Consider the following 23436-nt stretch of genomic DNA (forward strand, 5'->3'; position numbering starts at 1 on the left):
TGGAAAAACGGATAAGTCTGACAAACATGACAGAAAAAAATCAACAAAACCACAGTCCAATCAAATCACATGTTATTGGTCGCATAGACACATTTTGCAGATGTTATCGCAGGTGTATTGTAATGCTGGTGTTCCCTAGTTCCAACAGTGTAATGCTGGTGTCCTAGTTCCAACAGTGTAATGCTGGTGTTCCCTAGTTCCAACAGTGAAATGCTGGTGTTCCTAGTTCCAACAGTGTAATGCTGGTGTTCCCTAGTTCCAACAGTGAAATGCTGGTGTTCCTAGTTCCAACAGTGTAATGCTGGTGTTCCCTAGTTCCAACAGTGAAATGCTGGTGTTCCTAGTTCCAACAGTGAAATGCTGGTGTTCCCTAGTTCCAACAGTGAAATGCTGGTGTTCCCTAGTTCCAACAGTGAAATGCTGGTGTTCCCTAGCTCCAACAGTGAAATGCTGGTGTTCCCTAGTTCCAACAGTGTAATGCTGGTGTTCCCTAGTTCCAACAGTGTAATGCTGGTGTTCCCTAGTTCCAACAGTGTAATGCTGGTGTTCCCTAGTTCCAACAGTGAAATGCTGGTGTTCCCTAGTTCCAACAGTGAAATGCTGGTGTTCCCTAGCTCCAACAGTGAAATGCTGGTGTTCCTAGCTCCAACAGTGAAATGCTGGTGTTCCCAGTGAAAGTTCCAACAGTGAAATGCTGGTGTTCCCTAGCTCCAACAGTGAAATGCTGGTGTTCCTAGCTCCAACAGTGAAATGCTGGTGTTCCTAGTTCCAACAGTGAAATGCTGGTGTTCCCTAGCTCCAACAGTGAAATGCTGGTGTTCCCTAGCTCCAACAGTGAAATGCTGGTGTTCCTAGCTCCAACAGTGTAATGCTGGTGTTCCTAGCTCCAACAGTGAAATGCTGGTGTTCCTAGTTCCAACAGTGAAATGCTGGTGTTCCTAGCTCCAACAGTGAAATGCTGGTGTTCCAACAGTGAAATGCTGGTGTTCCTCCAACAGTGAAAATGCTGGTGTTCCTAGCTCCAACAGTGAAATGCTGGTGTTCCCTAGTTCCAACAGTGAAATGCTGGTGTTCCTAGCTCCAACAGTGAAATGCTGGTGTTCCCTAGCTCCAACAGTGAAATGCTGGTGTTCCTAGCTCCAACAGTGAAATGCTGGTGTTCCTAGCTCCAACAGTGTAATGCTGGTGTTCCTAGCTCCAACAGTGAAATGCTGGTGTTCCTAGCTCCAACAGTGAAATGCTGGTGTTCCTAGCTCCAACAGTGAAATGCTGGTGTTCCCTAGTTCCAACAGTGTAATGCTGGTGTTCCTAGCTCCAACAGTCCAACAGTAATGCTGGTGTTCCAACAGTGTAATGCTGGTGTTCCAACAGTGTAATGCTGGTGTTCCAACAGTGTAATGCTGGTGTTCCAACAGTGTAATGCTGGTGTTCCAACAGTGAAATGCTGGTGTTCCAACAGTTCCAACAGTGTAATGCTGGTGTTCCTAGCTCCAACAGTGTAATGCTGGTGTTCCAACAGTGAAATGCTGGTGTTCCAACAGTGTAATGCTGGTGTTCCTAGCTCCAACAGTGTAATGCTGGTGTTCCTAGCTCCAACAGTGTAATGCTGGTGTTCCTAGCTCCAACAGTGTAATGCTGTGTCTAGCTCCAACAGTTCCAACAGTGTAATGCTGGTGTTCCAACAGTGTAATGCTGGTGTTCCTAGCTCCAACAGTGAAATGCTGGTGTTCCTAGCTCCAACAGTGTAATGCTGGTGTTCCCTAGCTCCAACAGTGAAATGCTGGTGTTCCCTAGTTCCAACAGTGTAATGCTGGTGTTCCCTAGTTCCAACAGTGTAATGCTGGTGTTCCTAGCTCCAACATTGCAGTAATATCTAACATCCCAAAAATAAAGAAATAAACTATGGACAGTATATAATGGTGTGTATAGACAGTATATAATGGTGTGTAAATACACTATGGTCAGTATATAATGGTGTGTACAGACAGTATATAATGGTGTGTATAGACAGTATATAATGGTGTGTATAGACAGTATATAATGGTGTGTATAGACAGTATATAATGCTGTGTATAGACAGTATATAATGGTGTGTATATACACTATGGACAGTATATAATGGTGTGTATAGACAGTATATAATGGTGTGTATAGACAGTATATAATGGTGTGTATAGACAGTATATAATGGTGTGTAAATACACTATGGTCAGTATATAATGGTGTGTATAGACAGTATATAATGGTGTGTATAGACAGTATATAATGCTGTGTATAGACAGTATATAATGTGTGTATATACACTATGGACAGTATATAATGGTGTGTATAGACAGTATATAATGGTGTGTAAATACACTATGGTCAGTATATAATGGTGTGTACAGACAGTATATAATGGTGTGTATAGACAGTATATAATGGTGTGTATAGACAGTATATAATGGTGTGTATAGACAGTATATAATGGTGTGTATAGACAGTATATAATGGTGTGTATAGACAGTATATAATGGTGTGTATAGACAGTATATAATGGTGTGTATATACACTATGGACAGTATATAATGGTGTGTATAGACAGTATATAATGGTGTGTAAATACACTATGGACAGTATATAATGGTGTGTACAGACAGTATATAATGGTGTGTATAGACAGTATATAATGGTGTGTATAGACAGTATATAATGGTGTGTATAGACAGTATATAATGGTGTGTATAGACAGTATATAATGCTGTGTATAGACAGTATATAATGCTGTGTATAGACAGTATATAATGGTGTGTATATACACTATGGACAGTATATAATGGTGTGTATAGACAGTATATAATGCTGTGTATATACACTATGGTCAGTATATAATGGTGTGTACAGACAGTATATAATGGTGTGTACAGACAGTATATAATGGTGTGTATAAACAGTATACAATGGTGTGTATAGACAGTATATAATGGTGTGTATAGACATTATATAATGGTGTGTAAATACACTATGGTCAGTATATAATGGTGTGTATAGACAGTATATAGTGGTGTAAATACACTATGGTCAGTATATAATGGTGTGTATAGACAGTATATAATGGTGTGTATAGACAGTATATAATGGTGTGTATAGACAGTATATAATGGTGTGTATAGACAGTATATAATGGTGTGTATAGACAGTATATAATGGTGTGTATAGACAGTATATAATGGTGTGTATAGACAGTATATAATGCTGTGTATAGACAGTATATAATGTTGTGTATAGAGAGTATATAATGGTGTGTATAGACAGTATATAATGGTGTGTATAGACAGTATATAATGTTGTGTATAGAGAGTATATAATGGTGTGTATAGACAGTATATAATGGTGTGTATAGACAGTATATAATGGTGTGTATAGACAGTATATAATGTTGTGTATAGACAGTATATAATGCTGTGTATAGACAGTATATAATGCTGTGTATAGACAGTATATAATGCTGTGTATAGACAGTATATAATGTTGTGTATAGAGAGTATATAATGGTGTGTATAGACAGTAAATAATGGTATATAGACAGTATGGACAGTATATAATATAAGGAAGTTGCTAACTAGCGTTAGCGCAATTGCTAAGTAGCATTAGCATAATGACTGGGCTAGCAAATACCATAGACTTCCAGTCATAAAAATGTTATCCAGGAGTTCATCTGACTCTGGGGAAGTAGATAAAGGGCCTCATTGCCCAAATCCCAAAGTATCCCTTTATTCAGTAATTTAATAATAATGAATATTAATGTGGAGATATTATTAAAATGTGTATATATTATAGGTACTTAGTTTAAAACTTCTTCGGGATCGGTGTCCCTTCCACGAGACGGTTGAGCTATCGTAGGCTAATGAAATTAGCACGAGGTTGTAAGTAACAAGAATATTTCCCAGGACATAGACATATCTGATATAGGCAGAAATCTTAAATTATTGTTAATCTAACTACACTGTCCAATTTACAGTAGCGATTACAGTGAAATAATACCATGCTATTGTTTGAGGAGAGTGCATAGTTTTGAACATGAAAAGTTATTAATTAACAAATTAGGCACATTTGGGCAGTCTCGGGACAACATTTTGAACAGAAATGCAATGGTTCATTGGCTCAGTCTAAAACTTTGCACCTGGGCTGGAATAATACATTATGGTCTTTCTTTTACATTTCAAAGATGATGGTACAATTTATTTTTATTTTTAAATTATCTTTATCCATATCAATTGTGTTATATTCTATTACATTCCATTCACATTTCCATAAACTTCAAAGTCTTTGCTTTCAAATGGTACCAGGCAGTTAGATTTGGATATGTCATTTTAGGCAAAAAATTAGGGGCTAATCCTTAAGAGCATGAATTAGTGTTATTAGTAGTTGTAGCAGTAGTTTTATTAGTGTTATTAGTAGTTGTAGAAGTAGTTTTATTAGTGTTATTAGTAGTTGTAGCAGTAGTTTTATTAGTGTTATTAGTAGTTGTAGCAGTAGTTATATTAGTTGTATTAGTAGTTGTAGCAGTAGTTATATTAGTGTTATTAGTAGTTGTAGCAGTAGTTTTATTAGTGTTATTAGTAGTTGTAGCAGTAGTTTTATTAGTGTTATTAGTAGTTGTAGCAGTAGTTTTATTAGTGTTATTAGTAGTTGTAGCAGTAGTTTTATTAGTGTTATTAGTAGTTGTAGAAGTAGTTTTATTAGTGTTATTAGTAGTTGTAGCAGTAGTTATATTAGTGTTATTAGTAGTTGTAGCAGTAGTTATATTAGTTGTATTAGTAGTTGTAGCAGTAGTTATATTAGTGTTATTAGTAGTTGTAGCAGTAGTTGTATTAGTAGTTGTAGTAGTAGTTATATTAGTTGTATTAGTAGTTGTAGGAGTAGTTATATTAGTGTTATTAGTAGTTGTAGCAGTAGTTTTATTCGTGTTGTTTGTAGTTGTAGCAGTAGTTATATTAGTTGTATTAGTAGTTGTAGCAGTAGTTATATTAGTTGTATTAGTAGTTGTAGCAGTAGTTATATTAGTGTTATTAGTAGTTGTAGCAGTAGTTGTATTAGTAGTTGTAGTAGTGGTTATATTAGTTGTATTAGTAGTTGTAGGAGTAGTTATATTAGTGTTATTAGTAGTTGTAGCAGTAGTTATATTAGTGTTATTAGTAGTTGTAGTAGTAGTTATATTAGTTGTATTAGTAGTTGTAGCAGTAGTTGTATTAGTTGTAGCAGTAGTTATATTAGTTGTATTAGTAGTTGTAGCAGGAGTTTTATTCGTTGTAGCAGTAGTTATATTAGTGTTATTAGTAGTTGTAGCAGGAGTTTTATTCGTTGTAGACCTATTAGCAGTTGTACTTACTTAGTAATATTAGTTCATTGGTATTATTAACAGACAGTAGTTCTCATATTATTATAATACTCATAATAATTATTATTATATTATTATTAGCTACTAATTATTATTATCTCCACCCGGCACAGCCAGAAGGGGACTGGCCACCCCACATATGCTCTCTCTAATTCTCTCTTTCTTTCTCTCTCTCGGAGGACCATGCCCCAGGACTACCTGACATGATGACTCCTTGCTGTCCCCAGTCCACCTGACTGTGCTGCTGCTCCAGTTTCAACTGTTCTGCCTTATTATTATACGACCATGCTGGTCATTTATGAACATTTGAACATCTTGGCCATGTTCTGTTATAATCTCCACCCGGCACAGCCAGAAGAGGACTGACCACCCCTCAGAGCCTGGTTCCTCTCTAGGTTTCTTCCTAGGTTTTGGCGTTTCTATAGAGTTTTTCATAGCCACTGTGCTTCTACACCTGGATTGCTTGCTGTTTGGGATTGTAGGCTGGGTTTCTGTACAGCACTTTGAGATATCAGCTGATGTACGAAGGGCTATATAAATAAATGTGATTTTATTTGATATTATTATTAACAGACAGTAATTCCCATCTTGTTATAATACTAATAATTATTATTACTAACAGACAGTAAATCCCATCTTATTTTTAGTTCATGGTTATTATTATCAGACAGTAGTGTCCATATTATTATTATTAGTTAATTGTTATTATTAGACAATAGTTCCCATATTATTACTATTATTATAAATATATTATTATTATTAGCCTAGTGGTTAGAGCTTTGGACTAGTAACCAGAAGGTTCATATCCCCGAGCTGACAAGGTACAAATCTGTCGTTCTGCAACTGAACAGGCAGGTAACCCACAGTTCCTAGGCCGTCATTGAAAATAATAATTTGTTCTGACTTGCCTGGTTAAATAAAGGTAAAAAATAAAATAAAATAATTATCAAACAGTAGTTCCAATATGATTGTTATTATTAATATTGTTATTATTGTTACTAAGTATTTTTTATTTTTTTCATGTTTTATTTGACACTTGAAAATGAGATTGTATAGGGAAATTAAATTAAAGCGTGTAGTCTGTGTGTGTGTGTGTGTGTGCGCACGTGTGCGTGTGTTACTCCTCACTTCTCTATGGGCAGAGCGTGTGGTCCAGAGATGGAGTATCTGTAGAGAAACGTCAGGAAGTTCCTGAATGAGTCAAAGAACGGCCAGTGTGACAGCAAACAGATACTCTTGTTAGCGTAAACGCTCTTTGTCCCCTCGCTGCTACTGCACGTGCCCGGTAGCCCCAGCAGAGAACGCTGTTTGTCACTCAGCTGGTCCTCTGGGTACGACTCATAGAACTGGATGGCAGCTCCATACACCTGGAGAGAGGTAGACGAACACACACACACACACACACACACACACACACACACACACGTAAATAAGTAACGAATCCCCACATCCCCAAGAATTTGTTCTTAACTGACTTGCCTAGTTAAATAAAAGGTAAAATAAATCAAATAAAAGATCTGTCGTTCTGTGTGTCAGAGGAGGCTGGTGGGAGGAGCTTTAGGAGGACGGTTTCATTGTCATGGCTGGAATGGAACGGTATCAAACACATCGTGCATGTGGAACCCACATTTCACTCCATTCCAATGATTCCATTCCAGCCATTACAATGAGCCCTTCCCCCTATAGTTTATCCTACCAGCCTCCTCTGGTGTGTGTGCTTGTACCCACCTTGTCTCCAGAGGCCCCAGTCAGTACAAAGGTAGAGAAGACAGGCAGGGAGTGTTTGGTGTGAGCTGGCCAGAACTCAATGCTAGCTCCCATGGGCAGACAGAACAGAGGAACAGACTCCGGCAGGGGAAAAGACTCATCGTCCTCCTCTGGGTACCTACACAACAGACCTAGAGAGAGAAATCAGATTAGAAATATTAGAAATATCCTGGCCTATTACACTGTCTGTTTAATATTCTGTCCTATTACACTGTCTGTCTAATATTCTGTCCTATTACACTGTCTGTCTAATATTCTGTCCTATTACACTGTCTGTTTAATATCCTGTCCTATTACACTGTCTGTTTAATATTCTGTCCTATTACACTGTCTGTCTAATATTCTGTCCTATTACACTGTCTGTCTAATATTCTGTCCTATTACACTGTCTGTTTAATATTCTGTCCTATTACACTGTCTGTTTAATATCCTGTCCTATTACACTGTCTAATATTCTGTCCTATTACACTGTCTGTCTAATATTCTGTCCTATTACACTGTCTGTTTAATATTCTGTCCTATTACACTGTCTGTTCAATATCCTGTCCTATTACACTGTCTGTTCAATATTCTGTCCTTTTACACTGTCCGTCTAATATTCTGTCCTATTACACTGTCTAATATCCTGTCCTATTACACTGTCTGTCTAATATTCTGTCCTATTACACTGTCTAATATCCTGTCCTATTACACTGTCTGTCTAATATTCTGTCCTATTACACTGTCTAATATTCTGTCCTATTACACTGTCTAGTATTCTGTCCTATTACACTGTCTAATATCCTCTCCTATTACACTGTCTAATATTCTGTCCTATTACACTGTCTAATATTCTGTCCTATTACACTGTCTGTCTAATATTCTGTCCTATTACACTGTCTAATATCCTGTCCTATTACACTGTCTAATATTCTGTCCTATTACACTGTCTAATATTCTGTCCTATTACACTGTCTAATATTCTGTCCTATTACACTGTCTAGTATTCTGTCCTATTACACTGTCTAGTATCCTCTCCTATTACACTGTCTAGTATTCTGTCCTATTACACTGTCTAATATTCTGTCCTATTACACTGTCTAGTATTCTGTCCTATTACACTGTCTAATATCCTCTCCTATTACACTGTCTGTGCATTAGAGAATCCAAGTCCTTTACCTGCGTTGTATGCGATTGTGTTGGTTTTAGCCAGTGACTTCTTGTAACACAGGTACACCGAGGATCCCCACTGACATGGACAAACAGACATACACAACTGGTGATTGAAACCGGTAAAGACAATGCATTATAAACTCAGCAAAAAAACAAACGTCCCTTTATCAGGACCCCCCTGTCTTTCAAAGATAATTCGTAAAAATCCAAATAACTTCACAGATCTTCATTATAAAGGGTTTAAACACTGTTTCCCATGCTTGTTCAATGAACCATAAACAATTAATGAACATGCACCTGTGGAACGGTCGTTAAGACACCAACAGCTTACAGATGGTAGGCAATTAAGGTCACAGTTATGACAACTTAGGACACTAAAGAGGCCTTTCTGCTGACTCTGAAAAAACACCAAAATAAAGATACCCAGGGTCCCTGCTCATCTGCGTGAATGTGCCTTAGTCATGCAGCAAGGAGGCATGAGGACTGCAGATGTGGACTGCAGATGTGGCCACTATGAGGACAGCTGATCGTCCTCATAGTGGCAGACCACATGTAACAACACCTGCACAGGATCGGTACATCCAAACATCACACCTGCGGGACAGGTACAGGATGGCAACATCAACTGTCCCAGTTACACCAGGAACACACAATCCCTCCATCAGTGCTCAGACTGTCCGCAATAGGCTGAGAGAGGCTGGACTGAAGGCTTGTAGGCCTGTTGTAAGGCAGGTCCTCACCTGACATCACCGGCAACAACGTCGCCTATGGGCACAAACCCACCATCGCTCATCACTGACGAGTCACTGTTTTGTCTCACGAGGGGTGATGGTCGGATTTGCGTTTATTGTCGAAGGAATGAGCGTTACACTGAGGCCTGTACTCTGGAGAGGGATCGATTTGGAGGTGGAGGGTCCGTCATGGTCTGGGGCGGTGTGTCACAGCATCATCGAAATGAGCTTGTTGTCATTGCTGTCAACTTCAATCAGTGTAGATGAAGGGGAGGAGACAGGTTAAATAAGGACTTTTAAGTCTTGAGACAATTGAGACATGGATTGTGTATGTCTGACATTCAGAGGGTGATTGGGCAACACAAAACATTTAAGTGCCTTTGAACAGGGTGTGGTAGTAGGTGCCAGGCGCACCAGTTTGTGTCAAGAACTGCAACGCTGCTGGGTTTTTCACCATCTCAACCATCTCCTGTGTGTATCAATAATGGTCCACCACCCAAAGGACATCCAGCCAACTTAACACAGCTGTGGGAAGCATTGGAGTCAACATGGGCCAGCATCCCTGTGGAACACTTTCAACACCTTTTATAGTCAATGCCCCAACGAATTGAGGCTGTTCTGAGGGCAAAAAGGTGGTGGAATTCAACATTAGGAAGGTGTTCATAAGGTTTTGTACACTTAGTGTTGTTCCTCGGGACATTGTATTTGGTGAAAAGCATAGGACCTATAATGTAACCTTGGGGGACACCACTTGTCAACTCCTCGTAAGTAAGCCTTGTCTGAGCCAGAATGGCCCATAGGGTTCTGTGTTCTGTTTCTGTAGCGTGAGGCAGCTTGTTGTACAAGTACAGTGGCTTGCAAAAGTATTCACCCCCCCTCCCTTGGAATTTTTCCTATTTTGTTGCCTTTCAACCTGGAATTAAAATAGATTTTTTTGGGGTGGGTTTGTATCATTTGATTTTGACACGACATGCCGACCACTTTGAAGATGCAAAATATTTTGTGAAACAAACAAGAAATAAGACATTAAAAATCGAAAACTTTAGCATTCAAAACTATTCACCCCCCCAGAAGTCGATACTTTGTAGAGATTACAGCGGCAAGTATCTTGGGGTATGATTATCCTCTGGAGCAACGAACCGCCCTTGCTGTCTCTGCCTGGCCGGTTCCCCTCTTCCCACTGGGATTCTCTGCCTCTAACCCTATTACAGGGGCTGAGTCACTGGCTTACTGGGGCTCTCTCTTGCCGTCCCTGGAAGGGGTGCGTCACCTGAGTGGGTTGATTCACTGATGTGGTCATCTTGTCTGGGATGGCACCCCCCCTTGGGTTGTGCCATGGCGGAGTTCTTTGTGGGCTATACTCAGCCTTGTCTCAGGATGGTAAGTTGGTGGTTGAAGATATCCCTCTAGTGGTGTGGGGGCTGTGCTTTGGCAAAGTGGGTGGGGTTATATCCTTCCTGTTTGGCCCTGTCTGGGGGTGTCCTCGGATGGGGCCACAGTGTCTCCTGACCCCTCCTGTCTCAGCCTCCAGTATTTATGCTGCAGTAGTTAATGTGTCGGGGGGCTAGGGTCAGTTTGTTATATCTGGAGTACTTCTCCTGTCCTATTCGGTGTCCTGTGTGAATCTCTCTCTCTCTCTCCAGGACTACCTGACATGATGACTCCTTGCTGTCCCCAGTCCACCTGGCCGTGCTGCTGCTCCAGTTTCAACTGTTCTGCCTTATTATTATACGACCATGCTGGTCATTTATGAACATCTTGGCCATGTTCTGTTATAATCTCCACCCGGCACAGCCAGAAGAGGACTGGCCACCCCACATAGCCTGGTTCCTCTCTAGGTTTCTTCCTAGGTTTTGGCCTTTCTAGGGAGTTTTTCCTAGCCACCGTGCTTCTACACCTGCATTGCTTGCTGTTTGGGGTTTTAGGCTGGGTTTCTATACAGCACTTTGAGATATCAGCTGATGTACGAAGGGCTACATAAATAAATTTGATTTGATTTGATTTGATATAAGCTTGGCACATCTAGCCACTCGGATCTTTGCCCATTCTTCAAGGCAAAACTGCTCCAGCTTTTTCAAGTTGGATGGGTTCCACTGGTGTACAGCAATCTTTAAGTCATACCACAGATTCTCAATTGGATTGAGGTCTGGGTTTGACTAGGCCATTCCAAGACATCTAAATGTTTCCCCTTAAACCACTCGAGTGTTGCTTTAGCAGTATGCTTAGGGTCATTGTCCTGCTGGAAGATGAACCTCCGTCCCGGTCTCAAACCTCTGGAAGACAAACTGTTTCCCTCAAGAAACTCCCTGTATTTAGCACCATCCATCATTCCTTCAACTCTGGTCAGTTTCCCAGTCCCTGCCAATGAAAAATATCCCCACAGCATGATGCTGCCACCACCGTGCTTCCCTGTAGGGATGAGGTTCTTGGGGTGATGAGAGGTGTTGAGTTTGCGCTAGACATAGCGTTTTCCTTGATGGCCAAAACCTAAATTTTAGTCTCATCTGACCAGAATACGTTCTTCCATAAGTTTGGGGAGTCTCCCACATGCCTGTTGGCGAAAACCAAACATGTTTGCTTATTTTTTTTCTTTAAGTGATGGCTTTTTTCTGGCCACCCTTCCGTAAAGCCCATCTCTGTGGAGTGTACGGCTTAAAGTGGTCCAATGGACAGATACTCCAATCTCTGCTGTGGAGTTTAACAGCTCTCTTTATTGCTTCTCCACAACTTTGTCCCTGACCTGATTGGAGAGCTCCTTGGTCTTCATAGTGCCGCTTGCTTGGTGATGCCCCTTGCTTAGTGGTGTTGCAGACTCTGCCTTTCACGAGATAGATCATGCGACACTTAGATTGCACACAGGTGGACTTTATTTAACCAACGTTAACTGCCCATGATATATGAGACAACTTACACAATGTCATGTTCATATAAAGTGGCATTGTTTACATCGTTACCTAGCAACCCCTTACAATTACAACTTTTACAACTACTAGTCTTAGCACCTGTAGCTCATCATGGATGATTTTAAAATTGCTTTTGATTTATTTTATCCACTAACTTTTAATGAATTGTACCAACAAGAAGAGGAGGAGGTGGAAGATATGAAAGAACTTAAACAAGAGCAAATGGACCAGCAACCTGAGCCCAGTGTTAATGTTATAGATATGGACCAGTAACCTGAGCCCAGTGTTAATGTTATAGATATGGACCAGCAACCTGAGCCCAGTGTTATGTTATAGATTGGACCAGCAACCTGAGCCCAGTGATGTTATGGACCAGCAACCTAAGCCCAGTGTTAATGTTATAGATATGGACCAGCAACCTGAGCCCAGTGTTAATGTTATAGATATGGACCAGCAACCTAAGCCCAGTGTTAATGTTATAGATATGGACCAGCAACCTGAGCCCAGTGTTAATGTTATAGATATGGACCAGCAACCTGAGCCCAGTGTTAATGTTATAGATATGGACCAGCAACCTGAGCCCAGTGTTAATGTTATAGATATGGACCAGCAACCTGAGCCCAGTGTTAATGTTATAGATATGGACCAGCAACCTGAGCCCAGTGTTAATGTTATAGATATGGACCAGCAACCTGAGCCCAGTGTTAATGTTATAGATATACACCAGCAACCTGAGCCCAGTGTTAATGTTATAGATATGGACCAGCAACCTGAGCCCAGTGTTAATGTTATAGATATGGACCAGCAACCTGAGCCCAGTGTTAACATTATCGATGGACCAGCAACCTGAGCCCACCCCTTGTCTTCTATAGTATCGTATTGTATTGTATAGTATAGTATACTATACTATAGGAGAGTATTGTATTGTATAGTAGTGTATTGTATAGTATTGTATTTTATTGTATTGTATTGTATAGAATTGCATTGCATTGTATAGTATTGTATTGTATAGCATTGTATTGTATAGTATTGTATTTTATTGTATTGTATTGTATAGAATTGCATTGCATTGTATAGTATTGTATTGTATAGCATTGTATTGTATTGTATTCTATTCTATAGTATTGTATTGTAATCTATTGTGTAGTGTTGTATTGTATATTATTGTATTGTATAGTATTGTATTGTATTGTACAGTTGTCACGAATCCCGCTTCCTGAGTCTGTGTTTGCCTGTGTTTCTGTCCTGGAGTGTGTTTCCGGTGTCCTGGAACGCACCCTGTCTGGTTGCCGGGCGAATTAGCTTGCTGGGAGATCATGTTCACCCGCACCTGTATCCCATCAGTAATCTGCACACCTGTCCTGATCATCACCTCTCCCCTTCAAAAGCTCTGACCTGACATCCATTCCTTGCCAGATCGTTAGCCATGAACAGTATGTTGTGCCCACGAACCAGCCTCCAGTTTATAGAGTTTGTTTTGTTTTGTTTTATTGTTTTGTACGTCTTGCTTGCCTTTAACTTACCGCCGTTTGTTTTGTCTACAGCCATTCACGCGGAACCCATACCCCATCCCTGTCTGCTCGTCGCCAGTGTGTTGTTATCCATTGGATCTGCCTACCCACTCCCATCAACCCACCTCCGCTGCCCGCTCCTCCACCCGGAACTATCTACCTCCACGTTCTCATTAATTAATAAATACTCACCATCTTTATACTCACCTTGTCCTGGTCTGTTTCTGGGTCCAATTCTGATAAACCCTGACAATAGTATTGTATTGTATTGTATAGTATTGTATTGTATTCTATAGTATTGTATTGTATTCTATTGTGTAGTATTGTATAGCATTGTATTGTATTGTATTCTATAGTATTGTATTGTATTCTATTGTGTAGTATTGTATTTTATTGTATTGCATTGTATTGTAATCTATTGTGTAGTGTTGTATTGTATAGTATTTTATAGTATTGTATTGTATTGTATAGTATTGTATTGTATGGGGTGATTCTGCTCACCATACTACTATTGAGGTTCTTGTCCACCTTGCAGAAGGTGTGAGGGGGCGTCTCCCCTTTGCCCGGGATGATGATGCAGACATCTGTGACAGCCAATGACGTGTGAGGCTGGCTCTGCGGGGAGCGGCGATAGGTGATGTAGATGCGCTGGGAGGAGGAGCTACTGATGTTGGCAGGACGACCAGAGGGAGTGGTTTGGACGATGTGACAGCCAGGCTTCAGCTTCTCCTTCCACTCATACAGAACCCTGAGAGGAGACAGAGGAGGAAATGTTAGGACTGATTCACAATAAACAGCTTAGCCAAGCCAAGCCAAGCCTGGCCTATCCTAGCCTAGCCAAGCCAAGCCTAGACAAGCCTAGCCAAGCCTAGCTGTACTGGCCTGGACTGGTTACTCATACCCCATTGGATGCTACCTTTGGATTGGGACACAGAAATTGGATGCTGCCTTTGGATTGGGACAGAACCATTGGATGCTGCCTTTGGATTGGTTCACGGCCATTGTTGCTGGACAGAAAATATCTGAGCCAGCACTGTACAGTAGGGGTCGCCATGACAGAGGCAGCACTGTACAGTAGGGGTCGCCATGATAGAGGCAGCACTGTACAGTAGGGGTCGCCATGACAGAGGCAGCACTGTACAGTAGGGGTCGCCATGATAGAGGCAGCACTGTACAGTAGGGGTCGCCATGATAGAGCCAGCACTGTACAGTAGGGGGTGCCATGATAGAGCCAGCACTGTACAGTAGGGGGTGCCATGATAGAGGCAGCACTGTACAGTATGATAGAGCCAGCACTGTACAGTAGGGGGTGCCATGATAGAGCCAGCACATGATAGAGCCAGCACTGTACAGGGGGTGCCATGATAGAGGCAGCACTGTACAGTAGGGGTCGCCATGATAGAGCCAGCACTGTACAGTAGGGGGTGCCATGATAGAGCCAGCACTGTACAGTAGGGGGTGCCATGATAGAGGCAGCACTGTACAGTAGGGGTCACCATGATAGAGCCAGCACTGTACAGTAGGGGGTGCCATGATAGAGGCAGCACTGTACAGTAGGGGTCGCCATGATAGAGCCAGCACTGTACAGTAGGGGTGCCATGATAGAGGCAGCACTGTACAGTGCCATGATAGAGGCAGCACTGTACAGTAGGGGGGTCACCATGAGGGGGCCATGATAGAGGCAGCACTGTACAGTAGGGGGTCGCCATGATAGAGGCAGCACTGTACAGTAGGGGTCGCCATGACAGAGGCAGCACTGTACAGTAGGGGTCGCCATGATAGAGGGAAACGGCTTTTAGTGTGTTTACATAGTAAACAATATCCCACAACGTGCTGTTTTCCTTTGAAACAATAATAGAGAAATGATCTCACTTACTCCTAAGCCCTAAGCACATCAGAGTTGAGCCTTGATTATGGTGAATCACGTTCGATAGACAGTGAAAGAAGATTACTGGACTACTGACCTAAGAAAGTATATCTACTGACCTGGTCTACACTAGGAGATGGGATTAAGGTTGTTTTGTGAGATTATAGGCCAGTGACCCGGGAAGAACTGGTCCTAGGTCAGATCTAATGGAAGAGGTGATTGAGTGCTGTAGTGTGTGTTTTGGGTAAGTGACAGCAGAAGCACTGTTCCTAGACCCGTCTTGGGAAAAGGGCATTAGTGTAGTGGTGTGGGTGATTGGCCAGTAACTGTTCCTAGTTCAGTCCTAGGAGTCTGCTATAGGATTAGTGGTGTGAGTGACCGTTTAAGTACTGATCCTAGACCAGTCCTTCTAGAAAAAGAGGGACTCGTGTTGTGCTGTGAATAATAGGATAAGTACTGATCCTAGACCAGCCCTTGGAGGTTGTGATAGGATTAGTGTAGTGTTATAAGTCACAGGAAAATAACTGATTTCAGGTCAGTATTAGAAGGAACAGGGGATTAGTCTGCATCCCAAATAGCACCCTATTCTCTATATAGTGCACTATTTTTGACCAGGGCCCATAGGGATGCTATTTGGGATGGAGCTAGGGATTAGTGTAGTGTTTCTGTGAGTGACCATGTAAGAACTGTTCCTAGCCCAGCATTTATCAAGGTAAGGAGTAGTGTAGTGTTGTGAGTGAGTAGCAGGAGATGACCGACCCCAGATCAGTGAGAGGAGGTTTATCTCGGCCTCTCTTGTAGCAGAGGTAGATCTGAGGCCCTCTGAGACTGGCTCCGTTCAGCTCTGCAGACAGACCAGACGGGGTGGACTCGAGGCAGGTGTAACCCTGAGGAACCTAGGAATAATTATACATAAAGACAAAACATCACAACGATACATTCATAGGGCAGGTACTGGGTATATGGGATGTGTGGTCCTGTGTGAATCAGTTGGTGGAGTGTAGAACTTGCAAGGCCAAGGGTTGTGAGTTCAATTCCTGCCTGGGCCACCATATAAAAACATGAATGCAGACGTGACTGTAAATCACACTAGATTAAGAAGGGTGTCAGCTAAATGTCATAAATAATCCTCAGTTTAAGTTGAAAAGCATAGAACCTTTGGGGACAACGTTTAATTTGCAGAGTGCTTTTCATTAAACGCAGAAATCACAAAGCTCTGTACATCAAAAACAACTTAACAAATGCTTTATGAAGGCTGAAAGTTAGAGTTGAAACATACTGGTAACTTTCCCAAACCAGGTTAACCAGAAATCCTTGATGGAAGATCCCAGAATCAGGAGTGGATAAGTAGGAAGTCCAGAAACCAACCCAATCAAGATTCCTGGGAAACCTGGGAAACCTGGGAAACCTGGGAAATTTACCAGAAGTTCTTTACCTCCCCAAAAAACTAAAAGCTAAACAAAAAAAGGCTAGTAGTGTACTACTGTACCGCTTCCCCTAGTGAGCATATAACCACAGCTATGTCTGTGATGGGGGCCAGGGGCCGACCACCAGGGGCCGAGCGGGGAGAGCGACCAGGAACATCGTCCAGCTGCAGTTCCTCCTCTAAGGGCTTGGAGGAGTCAGTGAGCCCTGCTACCACAAAGTAGTCTGCTATGCGAGGACCTGTCTCCTCCATCATCAACCATGGGCTAAAGAGAGGGAGGGGAGAGGAAGATGGGGAGGGGGTGAGAGAGCGAGAGAGAGTTCAGGTTAGTTTATTTATAAATAAATACCGTATGAAGTAATCTGTTACATGAGTGTTGAGGAAGCAACTCTAAAAATATAGTTTACCAAAGCTACCAACTAATTCCCACTGGTAGAATTAGAAACTACACAAAGCAAAACCTTAAGGGAAATATAGTTACTTAACTAAAGTTAATTTGAAAAAGTAGTTCACTACATCCGAACTACTTTGTGAAAAAATTATCACATGTAAGTCTGTCATAGACTACAAATTGCAAGTACAGATCCCTTTAGGGTCAAATGTTAACAGAATGTGTAACGATGTTTCAAGTGAGAATTAGGCAGGTCTATTGCCGAAAAAATAAAGGAAATTATTGCCTACTTCACCCATATCCTATTTTGTTTTTGCAGAAAACGTAGTGTGTAGTTCCAGTAGTTAGCTACACCGCTACATGGTAAAACAGTAGAGTGTAGTTCCAGTAGTTAGCTAGACCGCTACATGGTAAAACAGTAGTGTGTAGTTCCAGTAGTTAGCTACACCGCTACATGGTAAAACAGTAGTGTGTAGTTCCAGTAGTTAGCTACACCGCTACATGGTAAAACAGTAGTGTGTAGTTCCAGTAGTTAGCTACACCGCTACATGGTAAAACAGTAGTGTGTAGCTCCAGTAGTTAGCTACACCGCTACATGATAAAACAGTAGTGTAGTTCCAGTAGTTAGCTACACCGCTACATGGTAAAACAGTAGTGTGTAGTTCCAGTAGTTAGCTACACCGCTACATGGTAAAACAGTAGTGTGTAGTTCCAGTAGTTAGCTACACCGCTACATGGTAAAACAGTAGCGTGTAGTTCCAGTAGTTAGCTACACAGTAAAACAGTAGTGTGTAGCTCCAGTAGTTAGCTACACCGCTACATGGTAAAACAGTAGCGTGTAGTTCCAGTAGTTAGCTACACAGTAAAACAGTAGTGTGTAGCTCCAGTAGTTAGCTACACCGCTACATGGTAAAACAGTAGCGTGTAGTTCCAGTAGTTTGCTACACAGTAAAACAGTAGTGTGTAGTTCCAGTAGTTAGCTACACCGCTACATGGTAAAACAGTAGTGTGTAGTTCCAGTAGTTAGCTACATCGCTACATGGTAAAACAGTAGTGTGTAGTTCCAGTAGTTAGCTAAACCGCTACATGGTAAAACAGTAGTGTGTAGTTTCAGTAGTTAGCTACATCGCTACATGGTAAAACAGTACTGTGTAGTTCCAGTAGTTAGTACAGCTAAAACAGTAGATGGTTAAAAGGTATTAAAACAATTACCTCTCCCCTCCCCTCCACCTCCCACTAGTTGCCCCCATGGTAAAACAGTAGTGTGTAGTTCCCTCCAGCTACCCCTCCACCTCCCACTGCTGCCCCCTCCCCTCCACCTAAAACCCACTGCTAGCCCCCTCCCCTACACCCCTCCACCTCCCACTGCTGCCTAGTTCCCCTCCCTCCAGTAAAACCCTCCCCTCCACCTCCCAGTAGCTGCCCCCTCCCCTCCCTCCACCTCCCAGTTTCAGTAGCTGCCTCGCTCCCCTCAGTAGTCCACTAGTTCCCCTCCACCTCCCACTGCTGGTTCGCTATTAAAACCCCTCCTCTCCCCTCCACCTCCCACTGCTGCCTCGCCTCCCTCCCCTCCCCTCCCCTCCACTCCCTCCCCTCCACCTCCCACTGCTGCCTCCCTCCCCTCCCCTCCCCCTGCCCCTCCACCTCCCACTGCTGCCTCCCTCCCCTCCACCTCCCACTGCTGCCTCACTCCCCCCACTCCCCCTCCACCTCCAACATGAAAGTTCACAACTCTGAGTCACTCCCCCCAGAACTCCAGTCTGCAATTTTTCTGAAATGTCCACATTCATCCCAGCAGGCTGGCTCTTTCATCAATCCCAGTGTGGAGGATCCCCTACGCACAACTGGATTTCCTCCTGAACCATCCGCATCCAAAATAGAAATGTGTCTGAATTACGTGAGCAGAGCATGTAATTTAGGGTTGAAATCAGACCAGAAAGAGGAACTCCTTGGTTAGGTTGTCATAAAGACACTGACTGATTTCCTATGAATTATTGCATGATTTCCTGATGTAGTGATTCATGAAAGTAACATCCTCTGAATTAAAGTCCCCCCTATTTCATGTTCCACATCCCCCCCCACCACCACCACCACCACCACCACCACCAACCACCATCCATGACAACCCTGAGTCACATCCCACTGTCACGAAGATTTATACTGAACAAAAATATAACGCAACATGCAACAATTTACAGACATACAGTTCGATAAGGAAATCAGTCAATTGAAATCAATTCATTAAGCCCAAATCTATTGATTTCACATGACTGGGAATACAGATATGCATCTGTTGGTCACAGATACCTTAAAAAAAGGTAGGGGTGTGGATCATAAATCCAGTCAGTATCTGGTGTGACCACCATTTGCCTCATGCAGTGCGACACATCTCCTTCACATAGAGTTGATCAGACAGTTGGTTGTGGCCTGTGGAATGTTGTCCCACTCCTCTTCAATGACTGTACGAAGTTGCTGGATATTGGCGGGAATTGGAACAAGCTGTTGTACACGTCGATCCAGAGTATCCCAAACATGCTGAATGGGTGACGTCTGGGGAATATGCAGGCCATGAGACATTTACAGCTTCCAGGAATTGTGCACAGAGCCTTGCGACATGGGGCCGTGCACTATGATGCTGTAACATGAGTTGAGGGCAGCAGATGAATGACACAACAATGATCTTGTTGATCTCAGGATCTTGTCACAGTATCTCTATGCATTCAAACTGCCATTGATAAAATGCAATTGTGTTCGTTGTCCGTAGCTTCTGCCTGCCCCATACCATAACCCCACCGCCTCCGTGAGGCACTCTGTTCACAACGTTGACATCAACAAACATCTCGCCCACACGGCGCAATACACACTGTCTGCCATCTGCCCGGTACAGTTGAAACCGGGTTTCATCCTTGAAGAGCACATTTCTCCAGCGAGGCCAGTGGCCATTGAAGGTGAGCATTTCCCCACTGAACTTGGTCATGACGCTGAACTACAGTCAGGTCAAGAGCAATGTGATTGGTTACCACCCTGTCTCTCTGCACTGCTATTGGTTTATGTCTCTTGTTTTCCCCCCCGTCACCACGGTAACAATAATGTGATTGGTTACCACCCTGTCTCTCTGCACTGCTATTGGTTTATGTCTCTTGTTTTCCCCCCCCCGTCACAGACATTCTTCGATTGTACAAACCCCACGGTTTCATCAGCTATCAGGGTGGCTGGTCTCAGACCATCGCCGCGTAGGTGAAGAAACCGGATGTGGAGGTCCTGGGCTGAGGTGTTTACACTTGGCCTGCGTTTGTGAGGCCGGTTAGACGTCATGCCAAAATCTCTAAAACGACGTCGGAGGGGGCTTATAGTAGAGAAATGAACATTAAATGTTCTAGCAACAGCTCTGGAGAACCTTCCTTAAGTCAGCATGGCAATTGCACGCTCCCTCAAAACTTGAAACATCTTTGGGATTGTGTTGTGTGACAAAACTGCACATTTTAGTGGCCTTATGCCGCACCTGTCAGGTGGATGGATTATCTTGGCAAAGAATAAATGCTCACTAACAGGGATGTAAACACATTTGTGCATAACATTTGAGAGAAATAAGATTATTGTGCGTATGGAACATTTCTGGGATCTTTTATTTCAGCTCATGAAACATGGGACCAACACTTTACATGTTGTGTTAAACTTTTGTTCAGTGTATTTCCTTATCCCAAATATTACAACAATTCTAATGACTAGGCCTACCCTACCCCTAATCTGCAGAAGCACTAATCCCTACCCCTAATCTCAGAAGCACTAATCCCTACCCCTAATCTCAGAAGCACTAATCCCTACCCCTAATCTCAGAAGCACTAATCCCTACCCCTAATCTCAGAAGCACTAATCCCTACCCCTAATCTCAGAAGCACTAATCCCTACCCCTAATCCCCTAATCTACCCCTAAGAAGCACTAATCCCTACCCCTAATCTCAGAAGCACTAATCCCTACCCCTAATCTCAGAAGCACTAATCCCTACCCCTAATCTCAGAAGCACTAATCCCTACCCCTAATCTCAGAAGCACCCCCTACCCCCCTACCCCTACCCCTAATCTCAGAAGCACCCTAATCCCTATCCCCCCTAATCTCAGAAGCACTAATCCCTACCCCTAATCTCAGAAGCACTAATCCCTACCCCCCCTAATCTCAGAAGCACTAATCCCTACCCCTAATCTCAGAAGCAAGCACTAATCTCAGAAGCCTAATCCCCTAATCTCAGAAGCACTAATCCCTACCCCTAATCTCAGAAGCACTAATCCCTACCCCTAATCTCAGAAGCACTAATCCCTACCCCTAATCTCAGAAGCACTAATCCCTACCCCTAATCTCAGAAGCACTAATCCCTACCCCTAATCTCAGAAGCACTAATCTCCATCCCTACCCCTAATCTCAGAAGCACCCATCCCTACCCCTAATCTACCCATCCCTACCCCTAATCTCAGAAGCACCCATCCCTACCCATCCCTAGCACCCATCCCCCCTAATCTCAGAAGCACCCATCCCTACCCCTAATCTGCAGAAGCACTAATCCCTACCCCTAATCTCAGAAGCACTACCCCTAATCTCTACCCCTAACCCCTAATCTCAGAAGCACTAATCCCTACCCCTACCCCTAATCTCAGAAGCACCCATCCCTACCCCTAATCTCAGAAGCACCCATCCCTACCCCTAATCTGCAGAAACACTAATCCCTACCCCTAATCTGCAGAAGCACTAATCTACCCCTACCCCTAATCTCTAATCTCAGCACTAATACCCCCTATCCCCCCTAATCTCAGAAGCACTAATCCCTATCCCCCCTAATCTCAGAAGCACTAATCCCTATCTCCCTAATCTCCCTAAAGAAGCACTAATCCCTATCCCCCTAATCTCAGAAGCACTAATCCCTACCCCTAATCTCAGAAGCACTAATCCCTAGAAGCACTACTCCCCCCTAATCTCAGAAATCACTAATCCCTAATCTCCCTAATCTACCCCTAGAAGCACTAATCCCTACCCCTAATCTCAGAAGCACTAATCCCTACCCCTAATCTCAGAAGCACTAATCCCTACCCCTAATCTCAGAAGCACTAATCCCTATCCCTAATCTGCAGAACCAATGATAATTCTGTCGTATGAGACTAACACGTAATAAAAGTCAGGGATCTCTGACTGATGGAGTTGAGTTGAGTTGAATGACAGTGAACAGGGCATCCCAGCTATCTGTACCAGTGGTCTGGAGGCTGCATCAGCAATAGAAATAGAATGACTAGAATGAACATTCCCATTCATCTCAACCTGATGTGATGGGTGAACCAGTCACCATACTGTCAAATTGCAGTGTTTTTAGGTCCCCTTTTTAGTAATTTACATTCTAGTAATCTCTGCACCTTGAACCAAATTATCAATGATTAAAAAGTGTGACAAGAGACTATGGTTCTAATCATTGTACATCTATGGCAGTACCAGAGCTGTGACCAGGAGCCTGGACTATAGGGACTCCTGTAAACACCAGAGGGGCCACAGGGGTGTAGGGAACAGGCCGATCTGGGAGGGAGGGAACAACAAAACATTCCACTATGTAGCATCTGGTCCCTCTTAGCCATGAAGCTATGTAGGCAGGTAGGCAGACATCAGGCATAAAGACAGACAGACAGACAGACAGACAGACAGACAGACAGACAGACAGACAGACAGACAGACAGACAGACAGACACCAGGTAGGCAGACATCAGGCATAAAGACAGACAGCCAGCCACCAGGTAGGCAGACAGATAGGAAGACAGGTAAGAAGAAAGACCTCAGGCATACAGACAGACAGACAGACACCAGGTAGGCAGACAGATAGGAAGACAGGCAAGCACAAAGACCTCAGACAGACAGACAGACAGACAGACAGACAGACAGACAGACACCAGGTAGCAAGACAGATAGGTAGACAGGCAAGCAAATTGACAGGCAAGCAGGCAGACCTCAGTTACATCTCAGGCATACCACATAACATGCAGTGGATTCCTGGCATACTTGTTGGGGGAGAAAGGCCATACCCAAATGTGTCTGTAATTAATCCTACTGGTGTAATAAAACCTAACTGTTTTCCCTGGAAGCTTTCGTAACATTGTGGTTGAATATAAATTCTGGGACTGCCATAACAGATTACTACAGGCAGACTAAAGACATCCGTTTGACGGTGGAGTGATGGAGCACCAAAATCCCAGGGAAAGAGAACACAAGACACAAGTCAACCAAGTTCTTGATAATTAGGCCTACCATCAATCAAAAACAAATAAGCTGGGCCTAA

At 42.8% G+C, this 23436-nt stretch overlaps 1 protein-coding gene across 1 annotated transcript in view; it reads right to left on the reverse strand.

The window, feature by feature from the left end:
* dennd4a (DENN/MADD domain containing 4A) overlaps positions 1 to 23436 on the reverse strand; it is a 104877-nt gene that overhangs the window by 80608 nt on the left and 833 nt on the right. Inside the window, 6 exon segments of the mRNA XM_042327602.1 lie at positions 6509 to 6747; positions 7109 to 7278; positions 8306 to 8375; positions 13946 to 14192; positions 16071 to 16207; positions 16801 to 17002. Of these exon segments, the coding sequence (XP_042183536.1) occupies positions 6509 to 6747; positions 7109 to 7278; positions 8306 to 8375; positions 13946 to 14192; positions 16071 to 16207; positions 16801 to 16992 (1055 nt within the window). The 5' untranslated portion in view covers positions 16993 to 17002.

This window comes from Oncorhynchus tshawytscha, linkage group LG01, assembly GCF_018296145.1.
Source record: "Oncorhynchus tshawytscha isolate Ot180627B linkage group LG01, Otsh_v2.0, whole genome shotgun sequence".
Taxonomy (NCBI): Eukaryota; Metazoa; Chordata; class Actinopteri; order Salmoniformes; family Salmonidae; genus Oncorhynchus; species Oncorhynchus tshawytscha.